Source organism: Mesoplodon mirus (assembly GCF_964341445.2).
Source record: "Mesoplodon mirus genome assembly, chromosome: X".
Taxonomy (NCBI): Eukaryota; Metazoa; Chordata; class Mammalia; order Artiodactyla; family Ziphiidae; genus Mesoplodon; species Mesoplodon mirus.
The window spans coordinates 115,307,321-115,325,576 of NC_138981.1; the positions used below are offsets into that span (position 1 = coordinate 115,307,321).

Consider the following 18,256-nt stretch of genomic DNA (forward strand, 5'->3'; position numbering starts at 1 on the left):
ATCTTATCTTTGCATCCTTAGATCCGGGTCTGACATATAGCATATGTAAACATTTTTGAACTAGATTGTATTGAATTACTCATCCCATTTATGATTAGGTTTAAAAAAAATTATATTATTTAGGGAATTCCCTGGCGGTCCAGCGGTTAGGAGTCCGTGCTCTCACTGCCGAGGGCCCAGGTTCAATCCCTGGTCGGGGAACTAAGATCCCACAAGCCACATGGCATGGCCAAAAAAATTTTTTTTAAATTCTATTATTCATATCAGAGGTTCTTAACCAGAGATGCATATCAAATTTACCTGGGGAGCTTTCTCCATAATATGTACCCTTGGAGTAGATCCCATACATGTCTAGTCTGAAAAAAAAAAAAATCTCTAGGTGATTTTCATCTGCATCTATGATGGAAATTTGTCATTTTAAACTATTTTTGAAACTGTGGAAATGTAAAATAGTTGAGATGATAGGGTGACACTGCTGAACAACTCTCCTTGTTAAATGAAGCATTTAATCTTGGCTCCACACTGGCAACCTTAGTTTTATTCCATTGTCCTTATTTTGGGTTATGTTTTAATCAGATGTGAATAGATTAAAAAATATTTGAATCAGTACTTGATTATTAAGGAAAAGTCATCTTTCTCAGGATATTAAAATAATGTAACATATTTGTTCTTATGTTGTTTAATCTTTTTCTCACAAGGATTCTGAATATTAAATGTTCCTGCATTTTTCTTTTCTAGTTATTTTCTTCTGGCACAGTCCAGCTCACAACAACATCAAGAGCAGAATTTGGAGATTTTGATATTAAAACTGTACTTCAGGAGATTAAGCGAGGAAAAAGAATGGTCTGTGCTTTTATGTTTATGCTATGCAACATTACTCTTCTGACTTTGTGCTTTAAATTTAGAACACATCTCAAATTTATACAGTCATCAAAAAATTTAATATAAAGTAGTTCATATGTTAAAGTGAAGTATATATTTGACTTATTTGTAATGTAATAAAGGATGCTGATGTTACTGAAAGTTATTCCTCTTTCTATGTAACTTCATTACCTAAGACAATTATACTGAGGTTTATACTTCAGGGTATTTGGGAGTCTTTTAGTAAAATAAATGAAGATGTGAACATGACACACCTTATTAAGTTTAAAATGTTAAATTGTTTAAGCTCGCTTAAAGAAAAATTCCATGACCCCAATAGAACATTGAGAATCTCCCCATGTTGTTATTCATTCTTTTTTTTTTAATAAAAGGAGATTTTTTCAGAGGCTTCTGTTTAGTTAAAGTTCACATACATAGTTATGTCTCTTAATATGTTTATCATAGCTTTAAAGTTTCCTTTATAAAATGTGCCTAAGTCTCATGTTTTTAAACATACTGAATTACTAATAAATAGCTTTAAGAAATAATGGCATCTTTATTTGATGACTTACTCCTTTACAGTTTGTGAATATTATAAAATGTCATTGGAATGCAGAATCTTTAAGACAGCAGTTGTCTCTAGAAATGACTTTATTTAAAAATTTTTTTATTGTGAAAAATTTCAAACATCAAAATTAGAAAGACTAGTAACACACGTCTATCCATCACCTTGACTCATCAGTTATCAAGAATTTGCGGCACTCGTTTCATCTATGCCTTTTATTCTTGTTGCTTGAAGTATTTTAAAGCAGAGCTGAGACTTCATATCATTTCACCTCTACATATTTCAGTATGTATCTCTTAAAAGTTGGACATTTTCTTACCTAACCACAATGTCATTACACCTTATAAATTAACAATGAGTCTTCAGTGTTATTTAATACCTAGTTCGTATTTCCCCAATTGTCTCAAAACTATCTTTTTAAAGTTGGTTTGTGTGAATCAGAGGAGGTTCACATATTACATATGGTTGTTATATTTCCCTTGAGTAATCTAGGGCACTCCCTCCTCCCTGTCTTTGTTGTTTCTGTTTTTGTTTTGTTGTATGCCATTGACATGTTGAAGAAAACAAATTAATTGTCCTGTAGAATATCCCACATGTTTTATTTGTCTGTTTGCTTTTTCACAATGCTGTTTAACTTGTCCCTCTATCCGCCAGATTTTCTTTTAAAGTGGAAGTTAGATGTAAAGCTTGATTAGATTCATTTTCAACATTTTGGGGGGTAAGAACACTTCACAGGTGGGACTATATCATCCATATTTTATCACATCAGACAAGTCATAATGTCTGACGTTGGATTCGGGTGGTGAGTTGATCCCTCCGTTGTGAAGCGCCCCTTCGATCTTTCATCTAGTGGTTTCAGGCATTGTTGATCTTTGTCTGAATCCATTAGAAATGACTTTTTCTTTGTGGAACTGCATTTTTGAAGGTATAAAGATTATTGATGTCATTTGTTCCATTTAAATCCAGTTCAGTTTTTTGATACTTTGATTACTCTTCTAAAAATGAAACTCCTTTAAAACAGAATGTGGAGTACTAAAAAAAAAAATAAAGGGGAAAAAATCACTTCATCGTATGTAGCGCAATGTTGTGTCATACAGCTAAAGTCAAATAGGTGACTAGGATAACAATTCACATTCTCTTGATCAACTTATTTACTTCTGCATTGTTGAATCTTAGTGTCAACACTAACCTAGCATCTCCCCAAGTGTGCTCCAAAGGAAATCAGTCCATCGGGATGCTCTCCCACTGCTCCAAAGTTAAAAGGGCATCTGGACTTCAATAAACTTGGGAAGTTTACTATACCCTCCTTCCCGGAGGAAGGCTGTCAGAAGTTCTGCAATCAAGTAATCTGTTGAAAACTAGCATTTCTTAAACTTCCTTGACTATGAAACCCTTCTTCCAACAATCACCTTCAGTCTTAAAAAGATGTCAGCCCCTTTAGTCTGTTTCTGCCCTTTTGCCTACTTGGTAGCAATCCCTCTCTGAGGGGCATTGCTTTCCTATCTTCTCATTCTTCCCCCCAGTCATAATAGGAAAGGAACTGATCTCAGGGAGGAAAAGAAGCCAACCACTAAAATATAGAATATGTTTTTGTGTGTGTGTTTGGCAGTATTAAGGAGTGTTCCCTTTATGTTTCGATGTCAGCTCTCTGATGGTTAGTAGAGTTAAATAATGGAAACATCAGGGGTGACTACATCTTAGAAAGTCTGTCAAAGTATGATTTAAATTGCAGTGTTATTTAATACATATGCTATACAATAAGTTCAGTGCACTCTTTTTCAATAGAAAAACTGGCTGTTTTCTTTGTAACGTGGACTGTTTGGCTGAAATAGCTAAAATAGAAGAAATAAGATTGCATAAACTTTGAAATACTGCTTATGATTATTCTTTCTCTTCCCTTAAACAGAAATGTACACTTTGCAGTCAGCCCGGTGCTACTATTGGATGTGAAATAAAAGCCTGTGTTAAGACTTACCATTACCACTGTGGAGTACAAGACAAAGCTAAATACATTGAAAATATGTCACGAGGAATTTACAAGTAAGAGAACAACAATTGTCCATTTTCCTAAGCTTGTCAGTAAGTAACTGCCCTTAAATAGATGACATTAGTTTACTTGCTCACTCTTCTTAGGTGGTGTTTAGCCAAGTGTAGAATGCTAAGGACTCTGTATAGGAAATGAGTACTGCAATTGACATTTTCCTCTGCCTACACATCCCTGGATTAGCATTCATTCAATCAGTATTTTTCTGGTCCTGTGTGCCAGGCATTGTGCTAGGAGCTGGGCATACAATAGTGATCAAAACAGACAGAGACAGTGTCCTCATGAAAGTTTACAGTCTAGTGGGAGAGAGATATATCAATTAAATTCTCACATAAGTATACAATCATAAACTTCGTAAGTGCTGTAAAAGATGTTACAAAGCACTGTGACAGCATGTAACAAGGAGGAGCTAACCTACGAGTCTGTAGTGGGGGAGTGTTTGGGAATTTCCTTAAGGAAATAGTGCTTGAGCAGAGATATGAAGGGCTAAATGAATGTGGGCATTGGGAAGGCGTTCTAGGCAGAGAGAAGAGCGTGTGCAAGGCCCTAAGATGGGAGAGAAACAAGGGTGCAAATGAGGGGGTGGGTGGTAGGAGGCTACTGCTGAGGGTCCAGGTGAGAATTGTGGGTAACTTAGAATAGGATGTAGTTGTGAAGGCAGAAGTTGAAAGACACACTTGGAAGACCGATGAAAGAGTAAGGTTTGGAGATTTGGGCTTACATGTTACCCTCTTTTTTATGGCCCTCCACTTACCAGTGCTGCGTTGGGCTAGTGTTATCATTGTGAATCTACAATGGTTCCCTTTGTTTAATCGAATGGAGAATAAGTTGGTAGAGATCCCTGAATATTTATTTGGTTTGCCTTTGCAAGTTGTAAAGCACTTCTTTGCTCTCACGTTCCCAGCGTGCAATAAACCAGTGACTCAGGGTCTACTATTCCATGGACAAAGCAGTTTGCATAAGCAGTCACCAAGTCATTTGGGTGATTGCATGAGGTGCTAATGCTGTATTATAAAATTGGCCAAACTTTGCTTAATAATAAAGGCACGTGTTTTTCAAGTGAGTTCTCTCAAGCCTTGAAGGAACAGATAATTCCAATGTTATTTAAAGACGTCCAGCACCATAGCAAGAGCTCAGCCTTACTGAGCTCTTATAAATTTTAATAAATTCAGAGTGGATTTCTTTGGATTTTCTTTGATTTTTCCATAGCAAAAAATGGAAAACTTCTTGGTTCATTCTGTAACATGTGCATAGCTGTGACACCAAACCTAACAAAGACAGCATTTAACAACAAAAATTTTAAAACTAGAGACCAGTCTTAACTTTTATAAATATATGTACCAAAATCTGAAATAAAATATTAGAAAATCAAATCCAGGGCTGTAGTCTAACAATTTAAAGATTATTCAAAATTAGGAAATATATAAATGTGACCTGTTACAATTAATAAAGAAAAATCCTAGTGCTTTCCTAGTGGATAGTGAAAAGACATTGATACCATTCAACATCCATTTCTGAATTTTAAAGTAAGGTAGCAAGAGTGCTCTTGGTGGTAAGGTAGGAGTCTTAATAGAGTGTTAAGAGAGACAAAAATGGCAAACAGCTTATTTAGTGTTAAAGTAAATGGACCATGGTTCTTAGCCAGAGCTGAGCCTCAGAATCGCCTGGAGGTGGATACGGCCCTCTTTAGAAATGTTCATGCCTAGGCCCTACCCTCAGATTTAAATTCAGTGGGTTGAGGCCCAAACCATGTATTTCGATGACTCCGCAGGTGATTCTCACGTTCATCTCTAATTGAGAGCCACTGTATCAATACACTTTCATTCAGATCAGGAACAAGACAAGGGTGCCAACTGCCAACGTTACTTTCACTTTTTCTGGAGGGTTAAGCCTGTGCAATGAGAAAAGGGAGGAAAATGTATAGTAAATGTTGTGAAGGAGAAAAATAAAATTGTCAATATTATTGATATTACTGTCTACCAAGAAAATCCAAAGAAATCAACTCTGAATTTATTAAAATTTATAAGAGCTCAGTAAGGCTGCTGAATATGAGATGAATTTTTAAAAACAATTCCAGTAATAACTACTTAGAAAATGTAAAGGAAAAATGTCTATCCCACCACACACGCACACGCACACGCACACACGTGCATACACATACACCAATGGTGAACCTTTTTTAAAAAATAGCATTTTACATAGGACCCCAATGAATGACGAAATATATTATGTTCCTTGATAGACTCAACTTTGAAAGATACCTGTTCTCCCCAAATTAATCTATATACTTAATACAATTTTAATGAAATCCAACTTTTTGACAGTTTTATCTAAAAAAGTAAATGTGGTATTATTGTCTATTAGTAATGATTCTTACCTTATATAACAGGAAAAGAAATAGAAGCTTAAACAAGATAGAAGTTTGTTTCTCCCCTAAAAGACGTCCAGAGGAAAGCAGTGCAGATGTGGTAGGCAGCTTTTCAGTGTTATCGTTGGCCCCCATTGACGTCTTTCTGCTGTCTCCTCCTTGGGCTTCCTTCCATAGGAAGCAGGAGGAAGCAAGGGCAAAGGAAGATGGAAGGACAAAGTAGCTGTTGCTCCAGCTGCGTCAGGCTTTAATCAGCCTTCCTGGAAGTTCCATACATGCTTCTGCTCAGCATCTCATTTGCCAGAATTTAGTCACATGTCCAAAGGAGGCTGGGAAATATACTCTTAGTGGACACATTGCTATCCAAACAAAATATGGTTTAGTGCTATGGAGGGTGGTGGGGGATAGATATTGGGGTAGCCAACTAGTCTATCACATGAAGCCAAGAAAAATTTTAGTGCAATTGAGAGTAGAAATCCCCTGTTAGATATCAAAGCCAATCATATAGTAATTAAAACAGTATGATACTGGCCCAGTGATAAAGATCACAGAAGATAGATCCGTGTCTTTGTTGGAATCTTATAAATAATTATGGTAGCATTTTATATATGTGGAGACAGAATGGATTAATTCAGTACCTGATATCTATACAGTTGGCTCTCCATTTAGAAAACAGTCTTGACCCAGGGAACTCTACTCAATATTCTCTAATAACCTATATGGGAAAAGAATCCGAAAAAGAATGGATATACGTATGTGTATGTACAACTGATTCACTTTGCTGTACACCTGAAACTAACACAACATTGTAAGTCAACTACAATAAAAATTTTAAAAACAAAGGAAAAGAAGAGAAAACAATTGTGAGTATAGGTGGCCTTTCTAAGCATGATAGGGAACTCAGAACTTTTATTTGACTACATTAAAATTAGACTACATAAAGAGAACTCCAAATCATTAAGAAAAGCACAACCCAGTTTAAAAAATGGGTAAAGGACATGAACAGGCAGTTTATAGAAGGAAATAACCATGGGTTATAAGCACATGAAAAACTGTCCAACCTTATTAGTAATGAAGCAAATGCAAATTAAAACAAGATCTTACCAATTTTGGTAAAGATGAATAGGATTTAGACTATCTACTGTTAGCTAGGTTTTTGAGACACAGGCATTCTTATTCCATGTTAAGGTTGAATATAATAAATTGGTACAACTTTTTAGGAGAGCAATTTATTATTGGAGATGAAAACCTTAAAATAATGTATATCTTTTGCTACTAGTGTGCTTGTAGGGATTGAGCAGACAACAGTGCAGAGATGTATGTGCAAGGAGTGTCATTGCATTATCGTTAGTGATAGTGGCAACACCCACTAAGGCATCCTCTTAGACTCAACTATACTTCAAACTGACAGGATTACCCCAGATGGCATCAGTCTACTCAGGAAGGATATAGACAGGAACTACAGCTTGCCAGCAGGGTGGCATCAAATATTCGTCTTCTCTGAGAGTCCTTGCAGCAGTCATTGTAGCAGTACAGCTCAGGTCCAATAAGATATGATCCACATTGGGGAAAAGCCTCATACCCCATTGGAGTCAGCACCTCTTAACAACAGTCATATAGGCATAGATAATTTTCAGGTTACACCACACTGCAAGAGGACCAAAGATAAGACTTCTTATCAGAATATGCATATTTTTCCCAGTCCAGATACAGTCTACCAACTGGGGGGTAACATAGCTTAGTAAAATAGTTGACACACTAATTTTTGTTAAGTTGCTAGAGGAAGAGAGCTAAAGAGTTAACCAAAGGTGAAATTCTCATGTGGAATGGGGAAAGATTTTTAACTTTTCACGCACAATAGCAAAGAAAGAAAGAGAGAGAGAGGGAGGGAGGGAGGGAGGGAGAATGAGAGAAAGAAAGGAAGGGAGGGAGGGAAGAAGGAAGGAAGGAAGGGGAGAGAGAAAGAAAGAAGGAAAGAAAGAAAATCAAATCGGAATTCTATTAGGAGACTTAGTAAATAAATTTTGGTACATACATGCATCTAGTGGAATACTATGCAGAAATTAAAGAATAAAGTAGACCCATGTGTAGAGTTGTGGAGAGGTATTTCAGTGATTGAGTCGGGAAAAAGTTGCATAATTCTATTTTAGCATATAAAAAGTACATGTGTACACACATATACAAGATATGTGTATGTTTTTTATACACAGAAAATTTTCTAGGAGCATAGTCAGCAAACTTAATAGTTGTCATCTTTCATTCATTGCATAGGGGTGCAGAAGAGGCAATTTTATATTCTCCTTTATATGGTTCATGAGCAATCCATTATTTTTAAAAGTAGCCAATAATATTTTAAAATAACAGGCCCACTTAAAATATTTAGAATCAGATATGTGGAGAATTATTGTGTTTACATATTAACTTTATTTAGATATTTGCACAATAGTTATCCGTTTTCATCTCAGGAAAAGATGGAAAGTGTAGATAAGAAAAATAAAACTAAATGTCAACTTTAATTCTACCACCAGAGATAATAACTTTAAATCTTTTGGAATATTTTCTTCTAGACATTTGTGTGATTGTATATACGTGTATATTTCTAAAAACAAAACTTTCTTATATATACTCTTTTATAACCTGTTTTCCACTTACTATATCTTTAGTAGAGGCATTTTTTTTCTGTGACGTTAAACAGTTGTACATCACCATTTTAATGGTTGCATAGTATTCCAGTGTATGGGTGTATTAGTTTGTTTAATCGGTTCTCTTTTTAGACATTTAGATGGCTTTTATTTTTTAGCTGTTAGAAAACCATGTTGCAGTGATCATCTCTAAACAAAAGTATTTGGACTGGGATCCATGATGATTTGAAATGCTCTTTTTACTTTTTCACATTGAAATTTGTTTCTTAAATCTGCTCAGAAGTGGATTCCAGATTTTTTCATAGAGACCATGGAGTTCAAATGAGTCCGTAAGCAGGCAGTTTGGGGAGAGAGGAATGGACAAATGAAAGGAAATGCAAGGAGGAATATTTCTGAATGAAGTGGCTTCCTTCCCTCCTACATGTGACTTGCTTTCTTTCTTTACCAGCCCTTTCTGGATCCTGAATATATTCATATTAAAAAGGCGAGGGAAGATTATATAGTGATCTGTTTATCCTGTTTTATTGTATTTTCTAAGCTATTTAAATATGTATTTTTCTAAAATGTCAGTCTCCCACCATAAAACAGTAAGTTCTGTGACAGCAGAGATCTTGTTTGACTGGTCAGCACCTGCGGCCTTGCTGTCCAGACTGGTGAAAGACACATAATAGGCCTATGGGAAATAGTCCTTGAGTGAAAAATAATCCCATAAAAAGATTAAAATTTGTTCTAACAAGAAAGGGCTTATCCTTTTAGATAAAACTCTTACAAAAATTTCTAAAAGTCCACAAAAATAGAAGAGTATAACAACCCCAGTCTCAGCAGGTACCAACTTATTGCCACGGTTGTTTCATCTACAGTTTTTTTCTTTCTGAGGTATGTTAAAGCAGAATCCCAGATCTCCTGTCATTTTATCCTTACATACTTTAATATCACTATGCTATCATCACATCTTATAAAATTAACAGTAAGTTCTTAGTATTGTCTTATACCCAGTTCACTTTCGCATTTCCCCAGTTGTCTTGAAGATGTCTTTTTAGACTTGATTTGTTCAAACCTCAATACATGCAAGGTCCTTACATTGCATTTAATGGATGTCTCTTAAGTCTCAATATAGAGCAGTCCCCACTCCACCCTTGCCTTTTCCTCCTACCTGTTAAAGAACCTGATAATTTGTCCTGCAAAAGTCCCATATTCTAGATTTATCAATTTGCGTTTTCCTGATGTCATTTACCTCATTTCCCTACCCCTCTGTATATCCTGTAATTTGTAAGTTGGCTCAAAGGCTTAATTAGATTCAGGTTATATTTGGGGGGATATACTTCATAGGTGCACTATATAGAAGTGATATTTGATATTTGAACTCATGATTTAAAAAGTGATTCCTAACATGCAGAGTTTGAAGAGTAGAAATTCTCCATAGTTCTTTGAAAATATTTTAAGAATAAAAAATGATGGGGGCTTCCCTGGTGGCGCAGTGGTTGAGAGCCCGCCTGCCGATGCGGGGGACGCGGGTTCATGCCCCGGTCCAGGAGGATCCCACATGCCGCGGAGTGGCTGGGCCCGTGAGCCATGGCCGCTGGGCCTGCGCATCCGGAGCCTGTGCTCTGCGGGGGGAGAGGCCGCGGCGGTGGGAAGGCCCGCATACCGCAAAAAAAAAAAAAAAAAAAAAAAAAAATGATGAGCAAAACTAGGTCAGAAGTCAGTTGTTATTGCTGCCCCCCCAGCCCCACCCCTGCCGTTTATTCTACTCACTTGTTAGAAACTTTTCATGTTAAACCTAGTCTTACATCATTTGTGGCAGATGAATTCCTGTGATCAAATTTTATCTGTTGCTGACCACAAGAGGGCATCCACTGAACATTTTTTAAGCATTGTTCCATCTTGTCATCTTGTGTATAATTGATCTAAAACTGAGCTCAGATCAGCTCCCACCCTTCTTTGATTATTGTAGGGGTGGTTAACTATAAAAAATATATTGATGTGTATACAGTAAAGTGACCTAAACCTTTGTTCAAAATCACCTGCATTGCTATTTTCATTAAAAACAATGAATTTCAAGTATATAGTGTATATACCCAAGTAAAAGGTTGTCAGAACAGCATGATGTCAAAGTATCCCTCCAGAGATGGTTTGTTAGTTTCAAAGAGGGAATACTTACCCTTACGATAGAGAAATCTGGCCATTTCTACCACCTTAAGCAAGTGAAAACAGCACACTCATAGCAGGACATTCTGGAATTACATGCATCCTGAGGTATGCAGGATTACCTACAAAGTATCCTGGAGTAGCAAAGGAAAGTTGAACCTAAACTTAACCAAGCCCTTAGACCTTGTTTCTAGTTTACAGGAAATAAAGGGTGAGAGAAAACCAAATAAAACATTACCGCAGGGACGTCCCTGGCGGTCCAGTGGTTAGGACTCGGTGCTTCCACTGTCGTGGCCTGGGTTCAGTCCCTGGTCAGGGAACTAAGATCCCACAAGCTGTGCAGAGCGGCCAAAAAATGAAAAAAAAAAACCTGTAAAAAAGACTCTTAAAAAACAAAACAAAACAAAAACATTACCACAGTTAGATAAATCCAGAATGTGGTGTAGTTGACGAGGCATATGGTCTGACTCTTCCCAGAAGGTCAGTGTCATGGGAAAAAAAAGAAATTGAAGGAGCCAGTCTACATCATGAGAAACATAGCTAAATGCAGTACCTGGAAAACTGTTAGGTGACTCATAAAGGTGTTCTAGTAAAGGCCAGGACACTAATGATGAAAAGGTACTTGAGGAGTTTGAGTAAAATTGTTTCATGAAATGTGAGCAGAAAGCAGCAGCATATATACAGTTTATATTATTTCCTAAAATGTGCTTTGAAATTATGTATATGAAACATTATAGAATTTCATTATTTCATATATATACCTAAAGTTGATATTTTCATGTTGGCCAAAACCTTTTTAAAATCTCATTGGGCAAAGTGAGGAATTGCCTTATATTTGGACATATGTGGTTTTATTTCAGACGAACTTTTATTATTTCATTAATAGAGTGCTTTCCTTTCTATCTTTTAGACAGAAATGGACCTATAGCTAATTGTGGGGTGTTTCTTTAGTGTGGATGAGGAAACCCAGATTTTAAGTGGGCATGGACCTCATCCACTAATGATATAAATATATTCTCATAAACAATGACAAAACATTTTGAGATTTTTATCTTTCATCATTGTAGACTATATTGTAAAAATCATAGTGGAAATGATGAGAGAGATGAAGAAGATGAGGAACGAGAGAGTAAAAGCCGGGGAAAAGTAGAAATTGATCAGCAACAACTAACTCAGCAGCAACTTAATGGAAACTAGGTATGAAAGTTAATTATATTGGCTCTGTTGTCAGAATACAGTATACACACTGATAAATACGTATTGAGGTAATAATGTGCAGTATGATTTTTTTTAATGCTATTATGTTTAGTTAAGCATGTTACTAGAATGCTGAGGATGTGTAGGCTTGCATAGTTTTTTTCTTTTAACTAGCTGATTTTGTAACAGTAAACACAAGCTATCCACTTTATCAGTAAGTGTAGTTGTAATGTCAAACCAATGAGATATTCTTGCTCCTCAATAACATTATATTATTGTGTTCCCCTCAAGCATCATATTTTACATTTTTTTATCATCTTTTAAACAGGTTCATGGGACAGAGTTAGAAAACTGGGAATGAATAAGACATCCATAACTACTATTCTTTTTTCACTGTTTTCTAAAATCAAAAAGGGTTTGTAACTTTTTACTGCCCAACTCTTAGATCCTTCATTGAACTGCCTAAAAACATCTTGTTTGTTTTATGAGCCTTCACTAGATGGCAGAGTTTGACATGTTGATATTACGTAGCTGTAGTTTGCAGTTTCTGGGAAGCAATTGAAACACTATTAACCCTGTGTATAGTGTCAACAGTTAAAGCAGACATTGAAATGAAGTAAGCTATATTTCTGGAATGAACAAAGTTCTACTGTTTAGAGTGTCTAAGTTTGTTTAGTGGATTCATACTCAAGGGAAAGCATAAGCAAATTTCACTTTACAGTGCAAACACGCCTCTGGTGGCAGCACATGGGAATTTATGATTTTTTTTTCCACACTCAAGTAATGGAGGCTAGAAATGAAGAGAACCTTCTTTTTCTCTTGGCTTCGACAGCACATGCTAAAAATCTCTTCCAAGAAGTGTGCTAAAGCTTTTCATTTGGTTCCTGTTAAAGTTGTTCTCACTGACCAGCATGGACTCAGGCAACTGGTGATTATAAGCTCTGAGCTCCAGTGCTTACGGCAAAATTCTCTTGACAGTAACCCTCTTCTCTTTTCATATCATACAAAGAGCTTCTAGCAAAATGATTGGATCCTTTCAAGTTTAAACTAACATTTGGCAACAGCAAATTAAGCCTCTTTAACCTTTAAAGGGTTACCACTTACTAAGGACTTTGGCCACCGTGTCTGAAACCCGTTCCTCTCAAGTGCCGTGTTGTTGTGGAACACTTCATATATTGGCCCAAAGTATGTAAGGAGATCTCATGTGCTGTAGAAGTAAAAAAAAAAAAAAAAAAAAAAAAACAGTCTTTGCATAAAACAGTATTTATTTTTAATTTTGTGACCACTATTTTAGAAACTTTATTTAATATTTTTAATGTTTTCATTCATTGCTTTGCTTATCTATAAAATAGGATTCTGTGCCCTATTTTTCTTCTGGTAGGGTTCAGTGTTGTTTTATTGGTCATCAGAATTGTTCCTCAAAGCCTAAGAACCCAGCTTTTTAGAAAGGATTTTCACACTGGCATTTCTAGCTAGTGATATTTTCTTCCACTTACCTGCTGAAGCACATTTATATATTTCTTTATGGCAAAACCAAAAAATTTTAGTTGTGTTCTGCCGAATATTACCATAGCACCTCAGTATCAAGGGTAGGGATTCTGATTTCTGAATTATTAGTTAACCTACCACATTAAAGCAAATTAGCCAACAAGAAATAACATGTTAACTTGACTGTACATTGAGATATTCTGCAGCTTATGGAAAAGCATTTTAAAAATGTAACAGGTGGAAAATTACACTGTGCTTAACGACTGATTTTTTTTAACTGCTAGTCCCTTAAAGTCACATTTTTCAAGTGTGTATTCACACATTTACTTAAATCAAGGGACTCGATGATTGCTTTATTTTAACCATCTTTTATTATTTTTAGAAGGAAACTAGCTTTAGTAGTGGATTGCCCTATATGTTTTTCTCTTTTACTCTAAATATACCATTGGATTTTGTGTGTGTGTATGTGATGAATTTTCAAAATTCACCATGACTTGAAGTGCAACGACAGATCTAGATGTTTGTTTACCAAGCTATGTGACTTTTCCCAAAGGATCTGTATTTTATTTCCTTACAGCAGCTTGAAACCCATTATTTTAAATCTTTGAATCACTGTGTCTAGATTATTTTTTACATTGTGTGCCATAGACTTACCCATGGAATAATAGAGCACCTTCATTTTTGGACAACTACTGTAATGATGTTTTTAGGAAAAATGGAAGGTGCCGGGGGTAATAATGGCCAGTCAATAATCATGTAATGAACTTCAAATACAATAGCTGTCAGTTAATTGATTTGTTATGTAATAAACTGTATGACTTTGTATGGGTTTCTTCAACCCTTTCTCTGCCACTAGCAACCAGAATAGCACTTTACCATTTGGTTGGCTAGATAAGTGGCTGGCTACCTATTTTTCTCACTGTGGTGTGATTGGCTAAATAGTCTTTCATTAAAAATTGAAATGTAAATTGAAGTCACATGAAAAATCACCTTTGGTTGTAAACCTCCAATATTTTGATTCTCTATCCATGTTTTCGTCACATGCTGAGTAAAAGTGCCTTACAATGTAAAAATTGTACAGTACTTATGTTCCCAAGTAGCATCATCATCTTCTGGGTAGTAATTACATCGTGGTATGACTATTTAGAAAAATGGACCTCAGCAGTGTATTTACTGTTCATCTCCTAAGTCCTTAACTGTAGTTTTAATAAGCATGACATTATTTGATAAGTATATAACATTTACATCATTTCAAAAAATACTGCCATGACTGTCTTTTATGCGTATTTTAGCTTGAAATTTTGAAGCGTCTTTTCTTTTCTCCTTTTTTTTTCTTTTTTGTTTTGTTTTCGTTATCGATATTAAACAGTGTAATCTTTGCAAGCGTATATTGAAGATTATTCTGGAGCATTTATTGCCTTACCAGAAATGTTAGTAAGAAATGTTCTTTAGAGTAGAAAGATAGACTTGAGTTTCTATACTTTAATAAGAGCTCTTTGTTCCTGGGGGGAGGGGGGATGGGAGGGGTGAGTTTTACTTTCATCTCAGTTTATTAAAAACCCACAACTGAATGAAAATCATTTTATTTCAAGGATCATCAGTTTTAGAGTTTCAGATAGTACTTGCTCAGGAGTACATGCTACTCAAGATATTAAGAGAATAACAAGATATGTAGATCTACTGTTGAATCAGAATCTATGTACTTGAACAAATGTGTGACTCAAATATCTCAAAGCAAAAGAAAAGTGTTCTAGAATGTTGTTGCTTTTTTAAAAAGCACTAAAGTTAGACCAAGGTATACAGTTTTGTTCTAACAGACATTTAGGTTAATTGTAAAGATAAGGAATGCATTATGGGTCAAAATCAAACATTCCTCTCATGTTATGTATATTTTGTTCCTGTTATATTGGCTTTATTTTCAGAATTGTAGTTTGTAGTATTAGTTTCCTTTTATTGGTATTCTTGCATATACTATTCATTCAATAAATGACTTATGACTTTCATGTTTGTATTTATGTCTTTTTTGTGCAAGGGTATGATGAAGCTTATTTGTAACAGCAATAGTACTGTGTTCCTTTTAGTCTTGCTTTTATTTCAAGGTGGAATACCTAGCTTGTTTAATAAATTTGTCGTTAAACAAGTATGAGAGAGAAAAATGTGAATTTGAGTTTAGTTCAAAGTTTCACACATAAGGCTTTATCAGGGAGAGAATCAGCAATCTTTCAAAAGTATGATAGAACTGCATTACATCTTGGTTCTTTTATCATTCTATGATAAAGACTCCTACAACTTAAATTGGGTCCTTTGGAACCTAGTTAGAAGGTGATTTTAAAAATAAACCAAAACTCCTAGTACAATTTATCTGCTTGCTAATAAGGGTGCAGGATTAATATCCTTGTCATAAAGGGATTCCACCTTAAAGATTTAAATGTACTCCCTTTACTCTGGACAGCTTACTTCTAGCTGTTGTGCTCATGTATTGAGGTGGTCCTATCCAGGGCAGAAATCAAAGTTTTAATTGGTAGAATTTGCTCATTCCATACATACAATTCCTAACCTGCGTTCCTGCATTCCTACTCAAAAGGAAAAAGAAATCAAGTAAGAGGTTCTGATTAATGCTGGAACTATAGGAGAGTGTGCTTTATTGCAACTGCTACACACATGCTTGGCGAGTGTGTGTGTGTGTGTGTTGAAAATCCATTACTTAGTTTCATTTTAATTACCCCATAAAACTATAAAGAGAATTATGTGGTTTTCTTTACCTAATTGAAACTGTTGACAGCTGGGGTTTGGGGTTGGGGTGTTTTTTGTTTGTTTTCTTTTTTCAGCTGCAGTCATCAGCAATTGCTGAGGTCATTCCAAAGCATAAATGTGCTAGAATTTCCTACGAAAATTCTGTGGCCAGCAAATGGCCAGTCCATGTTTTTAAGGGGAAAACCCAGTCCCTGAGACAGTGCTGCTTTATGTACCAACCAGTGTTACATAATTTTGCCTTGTTCAGATAATGAGGTAACTGGGACATTAAGGACAAGGCAAAAATGCATTCTTGATTTTTCTTCAGAAGATGAAAGCTATAAAATACCAGTTACGATGAAAGTTAATGATAGTATTTTACCTTGTTAAACTGTAGCAGACATGTTCTCCGTGGGGTCAGTGTACTGAAGTTAGTCAACCAGACCTGGGTCCTTGTCAAAAGATAGCAGATCCATAAACATCCAAATTCTACCTTTGCCTATACCACTATAGGCTATAAATGTGTTTTTATGTTGGGGGTGAGGGTAGCGGTGGGGAGATAGGGAAGGTACAGCTGGGCAAAGAGCTAACTAGATCTGCTGTGTGAATGAAGGGGCAACCTTTTCAATGGGACCTGAGAGAGTAGATATTCAAGGGAGTGTTAGGAGCAGGGAGATAGAAATAAACTGTACTTTAACATGGACATTGGATTTAGACTGTTGAGTTTCTATAAAATCATTTGTACAAAAGGGTAAGGTTTTTCTGTTTGAGTAGCATTAAAATCAGCTATTTACAGATTTTTTTGAATTTTATTTTATTTTTTATACAGCAGGTTCTCATTAGTTATCTGTTTTATACATATTAGTGTATACATGTTAATCCCAATTTCCCAATTCATACCACCACCACCACCCCACCACCAGATTTTTTTATTTATAAAAGTCATATATATACCCATAAAAAGAAATGAAGTACTGATACATGCTACAACATGGATGAAGCTAGCTAAGAAGGGGCTAAGAAGGCAGCACAAAGTGTCACATATTGTAGGATTCCATTTATATGAAGTGTCCAGAAGAGGCAGGTTCATAAGAGACAATGCAGATTAGTGGGTGCCAGGAGTTGGGGGGACGGGAGGATGAGAATAACTGGCATGGAATTTCTTTTGGGGGTGATGAAAATTAGATAGTGGTGATGGTTATATAACTTTGTGACTATACTAAAAGCCACAAATTATATGCTTTAAAAGGGTGAATTTTAGGGAATTGCCTGGTGGTCCAGTGGTTAAGGCTCCACGCTTCCACTGCATGTCACACCACGCGGCCAAAAAAAAAGGTGAATTTTATGTTATGTGAACTTTACCTCAATTAAAAAATATGTAGTCATTGTACAAAATTAAAATATATATCAAGCAAAATGTGAAAATCCCCCCTTTTCCACAAGCCTACTCCCCAGTATTTGATGTGTATTCTGCCAAATGCTTGTGTACAGATACAACTTAAGACGCTTTTTTTTTTTTTTAGCAAAAATAGGCTCATGCTGTATCTACAGTTCTGCACCTTGTCTTTTTCACTTGAACAACATTACAAGGTGTCAGCACAACTAGTTTCTCACATGCTGTTTAGCAGCTCCATGGCATTGTAGGGTATGGTTCTGTCCAGTCTCACGTGCATCTTCATGTTCTTAAGCAAGTAATTTCTTAGGCTAAATTTCCAGAAGTGGAACTGCTAAGTAAAGGGTATGTACATTTACAGTTTTGATAAAAATTGCCATCCAGAAAATTTGTACCAATTTAAAAGTCCACCTGAAGGGATTAAGCTTCCTTGCTACTCCAAAGAAGTGCTTTTTAATGAAAAGAGGTGTGGTACCTTTTTAAAAAAATAAAATCATACATGCTCTACAGAAAATTCTATGGGGTTTTGATTTTGTTGTAAAGACCAGATAGACTATATCTCAAAGTGGAATATGAATTATCTTTGGGAAACTGGACACTATATTTGATTTGTGAAAAGATTAAGTCAAAAGGTTTTATTTTGTATGTATTATTAACAGTAGTAATTGGTGAATAATTTTCCTTCCTTCTGCTTTCTGAAAAGTAACAGCTTGCTCGTAGCTGTTCATTGTTGCCAGATGGATCTGCTTCTCTTTGTGTCCAGGGTCGAATATGGCTCAGTTTAGTGTACTTGAAGGGGTTGTGTACTGTTTTGTTG

General features: G+C 35.8%; 1 protein-coding gene across 3 annotated transcripts in view; it reads left to right on the forward strand.

The window, feature by feature from the left end:
* The window catches only part of PHF6 (PHD finger protein 6), a 52,830-nt gene extending 37,563 nt beyond the window's left edge, over window positions 1–15,267 (forward strand). For 2 of the 3 annotated variants that reach the window (XM_082609597.1, XM_082609599.1), the window contains 4 exons: window positions 739–843; window positions 3,333–3,466; window positions 11,696–11,825; window positions 12,154–15,267. In XM_082609597.1, the coding sequence (XP_082465723.1) occupies window positions 739–843; window positions 3,333–3,466; window positions 11,696–11,825 (369 nt within the window). In that variant the 3' untranslated portion in view covers window positions 12,154–15,267. The remainder of the gene's footprint in view (window positions 1–738; window positions 844–3,332; window positions 3,467–11,695; window positions 11,826–12,153) is intronic. The other variant, XM_082609598.1, reaches the window with a different exon arrangement.
* The last annotated feature ends 2,989 nt before the right edge of the window (window positions 15,268–18,256 follow it).